The 8244-nt window shown below is 41.3% G+C and overlaps 1 protein-coding gene across 1 annotated transcript; it reads left to right on the forward strand.

Annotated features, from left to right (window-relative positions):
- The first annotated feature begins 4212 nt into the window (after positions 1-4212).
- On the forward strand, positions 4213-6698 carry LOC122685580 (presenilin-1-like). Its single transcript, XM_043890478.1, is given in 2 exon segments — positions 4213-4520; positions 4522-6698. Coding segments are annotated over 2 exon segments (1152 nt in total). The 5' UTR covers positions 4213-4427; the 3' UTR covers positions 5581-6698.
- Positions 6699-8244: the final 1546 nt, after the last annotated feature.

Consider the following 8244-nt stretch of genomic DNA (forward strand, 5'->3'; position numbering starts at 1 on the left):
GAGTTGGTAGAGGCCTGAATACTACCACTAAATATCTTCTCAATCTTCCCACTGACTTCTTTAAGAGGGAATGTATTATGAACCCACTCAATGAACAAATATTGAAATATCATGTAAAATGAGCAAAGAAATGTTCTAGGCAGTAGGAGTACAACATTGTACAAAACAGGCAAAAACCCTGTCTCATAGCCCGTAGAGTCCAAAAGGCAAAGACAACAAGGTCAGTGAGGTTGTAGATGTTGGTGGTGGTAAGTGCTAAAGAGAAAAACAAATTGAGGAGTCTAAGGAAAACGTGAAGGAGGGGAATTGGAAGTTAAAACCTGGGAGAAGAGGGTGCTGTGCATGGGGAGCAAGTAGACTGAACAGAAGCCTCTGGTTCCAGGAGCAGCACAGGGGCCAGCACTGCTGGGGTGGAGGCAGCCAGAGGAGAGCAGGAGAAAAGGTCGGAAAGTCTGGGCATCTAGATCCCGTGAGGCCACTGAGGGACCTTGACTTGTGCATGGAGTGAGATGGAGGGTGATGACGGAGGGGTATGATCTGACTTCAGTTTGGACACAGCCATTAGCTCCTGCTCTCTTTCAGCCACCTCTCAACCCAGCAGCCGGGAAGCTGAAGGCCAGGAGGGAGGCCCCTGACCAAGGACAGTCGGAGACTTGGAGGCATGCGGGAAGGTGCCAGCAGGGAAGGCGGGCGGATCCAGTCCGCTTCCGCCTGTGCTGTAGGTGGGGAAGCTGACGGCTGTGATGGCCTGGCCCCGCCACACTCCCTTCTGTGCCACAGGGAGTCTCCCCACAGTGTCTGCCCCGCATCTTGTGGAGAAACAGCTGGAGTAGATCTGCCAAGGGCCAAGAATATTCACCTCTTCACCAGTTGAGGAGGAGGTAATTTTTTTCTTAGAGATAGCTTCCTCCCAAGTGAAAGATTTGCATTTATCAAATTTGTATTTCCTTATGATGTTGAGGCTGCCAAAGTGGCTAGGGATGGCTAAAGATCAAACTTCCATTTTCCTGAGTGCATTATGCTAGTTCAGGGCCAGAACTAAAAGGATGGGAATCCTGAAGGGATTTTGCCTAGCAGTTTAGACATCTTCTGCACTAGCATTCAGAGGCATGATGTTGAGGCTCTGCAGGGTCCTCTGAAACTACGTCAGATCTGAGGAAAGGATTGGCTCCAAATTTCAGAAAGAAATAAAATACAAGCCAAAGCTTGCATAATGAAAAATACTTAAAAATATTTAAATAGAGAAATAGTTAAGTTTTAAATGCCTACCAAATAAAACCTTGTGTTAACTTCATTAATTGTTAAAATTTAAATTCTAAAAGTCATGATTATGAGAACAATTTTAGGTTACCTCATTTCACTTTGCAAGAATCCATGAGTTAGCGTGATTAGCCCAGTACAATTATAGGCAACTGTGATTTTAAAAGTCACTTCTAGCTAAATAACTTCAAAAGAAAAATTATAACAATTCTTTCAAAACTATTGACTGCAAAAAGTCACTTAATGTGTTATTTGGATGTCCCACTAAGTCTGAAAAAAAGGGGAGATAAAATGTCTAAAAGAAGTCACAGGGATATTTGGAAGAAATGGAGGCATCAACTAGGGAAACTTATTAAATGCTTTCATTTTCCCATGGAGTCCTCAGTAAAGAGTTTACTATCTTACAATGTTAGGATCCCCCAAAATGCTGATTCTGCTCCAAGATAGGATTGGAGCAAATCAGAGGCTACCTGGGAGGAAATAATTAAATCTGTGTGGCACTGAAATATGCTAAATGTTGACTCTATTTTTTAAAATAAGCAAGAAAAGAATAAACATACAGGTCTTTTTTTTTTTTTTGAAAAATGTTGTAAATTGAAGTTTTTATTTCAGTTTGTAAAAGGTTCACCATGTTCCAAGAATTTTTGTGGTGTGTTTATAATTTGCAGATTATCTGGCATAAAAGAAAATAAAGCTTACTGCTTTAAAAATGAAACATGAATTCTTGGACCCAGGGAATTATTAAAAAATGAGTTATCTAGAAAATTTTCTCTAACCTTAAACAAAAGGAAAGCTACAAACTATAGCAGCAGGTAGCTCTTCCATAATGAGGAGAGGGCTGAATGTGCTGCTTAGGAGTATTTCCAAGAGTTAACAACAGGGGAAAAAAGAAGTCAAAATAGCTTAAGCAAAATTACTTCCAGCAATAAATTGTCATCTTATTAAAATGTAGGTTGCTGGGTGCTGTATGTATTAAGTCATTGAAATAATGGGAAGATTTGCACCAAAATTTGCAGCCATTATGAGATAATGATTAGAAGCTTTACCGTTTTTCAAGTTTGATAGCTTGAAATGACAAACTTGAAAAACTTCCCTTTCCTATTCTCCATCTGAAATTAACCTCTCTTCCAATCTGAAGGAAAAATAGTAAGGCTATATCTTTTTCTTTGTTGTGTGATTTGACAGTTCTTATTCATCACAAATCCCCACAGAGTATCATTTTCATTTATCATTTGTCATTAACTGAAAGGAGGAATGGTTTAACAAAGTTCTCATGTTCTTTTTCTTTTAGTCTGCAATTTCAGAGTTTGGTGGTCTACCAGAGGTCTTACTCCTAAACCAAATGCAAGAGACTGAAAGCCCATTTATAGCATTGGGCAGGGATTCAAGAGCTAGCTTGGGATTCAAGGAGCTCTGGGCCTGAATCATAACTTTGCTGCTTCTTATTCAGCATTCTGTAAGGTTCACTTCCTTAATTGGTAACTCAGGGATTTTATAAGGATTATCTTATTAGGTATATGTGAGATTGTGTCCAATTTATGGTGTTGAAATTCTAGAATGAACCACATTATGACCAGTTCTTTACTTGTGTGTTCAAAGAGGTACTTGAGGAGTAAACTTTCATAAACATGTATATTTGTTTTCAGACTATTAACCTTAATTTTTTTTCCATTATGAAATTATTTAACCTCCTCAGAATAAACTTTCTAATCAATAATCACAACATACCTCCATGCTCTGGGAGCTGTAGTAAATGTCACCGCACCTTAAACTGTAGGTAGGATTGCATTTGATGGCCCACTAGTTACTGCATCATTATGGACACTTTCCCTTTCCTTAGATCTACTGTATATCAGTCTTCTGCCAGGCTTCATCAAGGACAGGTCCTGAGACTCCAGCCAAAAACTTTAACCTTCAAAAGTTAAGAAAAGTTGAGAGACAAAAATGCATCCCAGCTGTGTGAGCAAGTGTCATTGAGCTACAAGTTGTTCTAGTTGATGAAGAGTTTAGTCTGAAGAGCCTGTTATTCCCTCACTGGGATCTGTTTCCCTGGGGTATTCCATTTCCCTGCTTACAAGAGTTGGTTATATTCAAACTAATTAACTTTAATGTGTTGATCCTAGATATTATATAACAAATGTTGACTCTGTTACCCCTGCCCATCTAGCTATAGGCTATTCTGGTTACACAAGTGTACGCTCCTCATTTGTTGGTGCCGATAAGGTGCTGAGGCCACCACAGGGACCTAGTATCTCAATTCACAGGTTAAATGAGCTAATATGTCTTAAGAACTTATGCCTGTGCTTGGTATTTTATTTATATCATAGTAGTGTTTGCTCTTAAAAGCCAAAGAAAAGCAATAACCATTCATTGGTGAGGCCACATGGGAGGAGGTACAGAATGTATTTCGGTTAGAAAAATGAATAACGATTTGCCTCAAATCCCAGGTGTACAGAACATGAGACCTTTTTTTTTTTTTTTCTCTTTAAGTCCCTGTTGCAGGCCATGAATAAAACTTAAAGTTCCCGCTTATGCAGGGATTAGAATCCAGTCATGTCTCAGCCACTATCTCCTCTCTTTTAGGTAACTTCAGTAAAGTGAAAAGGTAATCCCAGAATTGTGTGTGATAATAAATTGTTTCTGTCCCCTTGCAAGTAACTCTCAGAGAAAGATTTAGGATTTAGTATAGGAATGTTGGAGGGGATCCACCCCCTTTATATATGTGGGTTAGGGAGTTTGTGTGTTTTATGTGCTTGAAATGTTTAAAATATTTTAACCCATGAGAATAAGTTTAAATGTCTAGGTCAGTATTTGATTTAGGCTTGTGTTTTTAAGTTGAAATCATACCATTTATTTATACTGTTAGAACAGTGAATAGTCTTTAGGATTCAACATATTTAGAAGTTGAATTTGGGGGTGGGGCCTGGGCCATCAGCTCCAAAGGCTGCGATTTCACATCGGAAACAAAACAGCGGATGCTCGGGAAGGAACCTCGGCTGCTAGAGGCCGGTGGTGGTGGCGGAGAGGAAAGGACCTAATCCAGGAGCCAGCAAGTGACAGCAGCCTGTGAGGTCCTTGGAAAGCGTGGCCTGGAGGAGAATACATGAAAGAAAGAACCCCAAGAGGCTCTGTTTTCTGTGAAAAAGTATATCTATACAGTTGCTCCAATGACAGAGTTACCCGCACCCTTGTCCTACTTCCAGAATGCACAGATGTCCGAGGACAACCACCTGAGCAATACTGTACATGGCCAGAATCTATACTCCATTTACAGAAGACACGGAGACTGTGGGGCAGAGAGCCCTGCACTCAATCCTGAACGCGGTGATCATGATCAGCGTCATTGTCGTCATGACGATTCTCCTGGTGGTTCTCTATAAATACAGGTGCTACAAGGTCATCCATGCCTGGCTTATTGTTTCATCCCTGTTGTTGCTGTTCTTTTTCTCATTCATTTACTTGGGGGAAGTGTTTAAAACCTATAATGTTGCCATGGACTACATTTCGGTTGCGCTTCTGATCTGGAATTTTGGTGTTGTGGGAATGATCGCCATTCATTGGAAAGGTCCACTGAGACTCCAGCAGGCATATCTCATTATGATCAGTGCCCTCATGGCCCTGGTATTTATCAAGTACCTCCCAGAATGGACCGCCTGGCTCATCTTGGCTGTGATTTCAGTATATGATTTAGTGGCTGTTTTGTGTCCAAAAGGCCCGCTTCGTATGCTGGTTGAAACAGCTCAGGAGAGAAATGAAACTCTCTTCCCAGCTCTTATTTACTCTTCAACAATGGTGTGGTTGGTGAATATGGCAGAAGGAGACCCAGAAGCCCAAAGGAAGGTATCCAAAAACTCCAATTACAATGCCCAAAGCACAGAAAGTGAGTCACAAGACCCAGTGACAGAGAGTGATGATGGTGGCTTCAGCGAAGAGTGGGAAGCCCAGAGAGACAGTCGCCTGGGGCCTCATCACTCTACGGCTGAGTCACGATCTGCCGTGCAGGACCTTTCCAGCAGCATCCTGGCCAGTGAGGACCCAGAGGAAAGGGGAGTAAAACTTGGATTAGGAGATTTCATTTTCTACAGTGTTCTGGTTGGTAAAGCTTCTGCAACAGCCAGTGGAGACTGGAACACAACCATAGCCTGTTTTGTAGCCATATTAATTGGTTTGTGCCTTACATTATTGCTCCTTGCCATTTTCAAGAAAGCATTACCAGCTCTTCCAGTCTCTATCACCTTTGGGCTTATTTTCTACTTTGCCACAGATTATCTTGTTCAGCCCTTTATGGACCAGTTAGCATTCCATCAGTTTTATATCTAGCATATTTACAGTTAGAATCTCATGGATTTTTCGCCTTTGACTATAATAAAATCTGGGGAGGACAAAGGTGATTTTCCAGTGTCCACATATAACAAAATCAAGATTCCCAGCTGGACTTTTTGCAGCTTCCTTCCAAGTCTTCCTGACCACCTGCACTATTGGGCGTTGGAAGGAGGTTTCTACAGAAGACGGTTTTGAACACGTCATTGTGGTGAACTAAGTCCCTCAATGCAGAAACTACCAGATTTGAGGGACAAGGACAAGGCAAAGCCATGGGCCAAAAAGTTGCTGTGCTCCCACCAGCAGGTTGACCTGTGGTCATAGGTGGACTTTACCAACGCTGCAGACTCTCAGGACTACCATTACCAGGAGGTTAAATGAAATGGTTTAAACCAAACAGGACTCTTCATCTTAAGCTACATATTGAAAATCAACCTAATAAATCTGTATTGAATTTTGAACCTTTTCGGGAGATACCATAAGGAGAGCAGGCACCAGCAGCAAAATGGAAAGATGGGAAGGGACTCAAACTTTCAGACTTTTTGCTGCAGACTTACCATTTTTAAATAAGACTTTTTTTCACCTGAGTCAAGTCAGAGGTATAGGTTGATTTTGACACTTCTACTCAAGCACTGAAGCTCATTATCTGTGGCTGCCATTTCTTCCCAAGGCCAGTCTGAACTTATTTGAGGTTGCTCTATCTTAAAAGTCTTAACCTCAGGTTCAAATTCAGTAATTTCTGGAAATAATGGGACTGTAACTCAACGATTCCCTATCACCCTTAGGTAAATTCTGGATTTTCCACCAAACTCCTAATTTGTAGGCATATTGGGAGGTTCACTTGCCCCCAGCTGCCTCCCTCCTCCCCTCTCTCTCCCTTTACTCCCCTCATGAGCACTTCTGTATGGTGAATAAGACAGCCCTGTTGTGGTAGCAGATGGTCCAGTTGTTATAGGATTTTGCTCTTTGTGTGGTACAAAGAGTGTGTCATGAATCAGTGCTCTCACCCCTGCTGTCATGATTTCTTCAATAGCAAAATACAGTGTGTGCCCAAAGACAGTAGAATTAAAGAAGAGTAAAATTGCTCGTGAAAAAAATAAAAAATAAAAAAAATAAAAGTTGAATTTGTTAAAAGTTAAGTACTCAAGAAGATTTTAAGTCAGACTCATGGAAAAAGACCCTAATGCTAGGAAAGACTGAGGGTGGATGGAGAAGAGGGCAGCTGAGATTGATGGCATCACTGACTTAATGGACCTGAGTTTGAGCAAACTCTAGGAAATGGTGAAAGACAGGGAAGCCTGGTGAGCTGCAGTCCATGGGGTCACAAAAACTGAACGACAACCACATTGTCTGTGTTTACTATTACTCTGGGAGGAAAAAAAAATGTTTATTCTTATATATATTTAAATTCCCCAACATATTGTTACCAAGTTGGAGATTTCTCTGCTACACGATAGGCCAATGAATCTGAGATGAGATACTGAGGTAAGGAATATGACTTTATTCAGGAGAGCCAGTTGACAGAGAAGATGGCAGACTAAGGTCTCTCGTCAGGGTCTGGATGCCAGATTCTTTCACAGAACCAAAGAGAAAAGCAATGAGAAACTAAAGTCAAAAGGCATAAAAGAGAGGGAGAGGCAGTGAGATAGTAAAGTAAAAAGGGCCTTCAGTCTTGTGAAACATCTCCAGAACGGCCAGCCCTGGGAAGAGGTATGCTAATCTTGTCTTTTCATAGATGGACAGGGTCAGATCATCTCCCCACGAGCTAAACAAGTGAGATTAAACAATAGGTGCAGAGGGGCAGGGTCCTCTGAGGCAGGCCATTATGTGTGATTATAATAACAAAAGCAATGAAAGCCAAGTCAAAGAAACCATTCCAACATATAGTCAGAATTGGCATCTCCCTGCAATATTAGTGCCCTTTGGTTAGTACAACAAATTTACCACAAGTGTAGTGGCTTAAAACAATCCGGATCTAGTCCCTATTAGCTCTAGAGTTCTGAAGTCTGAAATGGAGGTCCTGAGGCTAAAATCAGGATGTTAGCAGGGATGGTTCCTTCTGGAGTCTCCAAGAGAGAGTCTTCCTTGCTTCTACTAGCTTCTAGAAGTTGTTAGCATCCTTTGCTTTCTGGCTACATCATTTCAATATCTGCTCTTATCATTGTCACAGAGATTTCTCTGGACTGTAATTCTACTGCCTCCCTCTCATGAGGACCCTCATAATTGTACTGGGATAATCAATCGGGAAAGGAGCATGTCAAGGCTGTAGATTGTCACCCTGCTTATTTAACTTATATGCAGAGTACAGCATGAGAAACGCTGGGCTGGATGAAGGAGAAGCTGGAATCAAGACTGCCGGGAGAAGTATCAATAACCTCAGATATGCAGATGACACCACCCTTATGGCAGAAAGTGAAGAAAAACTAAAGAGCCTCTTGATGAAAGTGAAAGATGAGAGTGAAAAAGTTGGCTTAAAGCTCAACATTCAGAAAACTAAGATCATGGCATCCGGTCCCATCACTTCATGGCAAATAGATGGGGGAACAATGGAAACATGACAGATTTTATTTTTTGGGGCTCCAAAATCCCTGAAGATGGTAACTGCAGCCATGAAATTAAAAGGTGCTTGCTCCTTGGAAGAAAAGCTATGACCAACCTGCTGTT

This window comes from Cervus elaphus, chromosome 28 (genome assembly GCF_910594005.1).
Source record: "Cervus elaphus chromosome 28, mCerEla1.1, whole genome shotgun sequence".
NCBI lineage: Eukaryota > Metazoa > Chordata > Mammalia > Artiodactyla > Cervidae > Cervus > Cervus elaphus.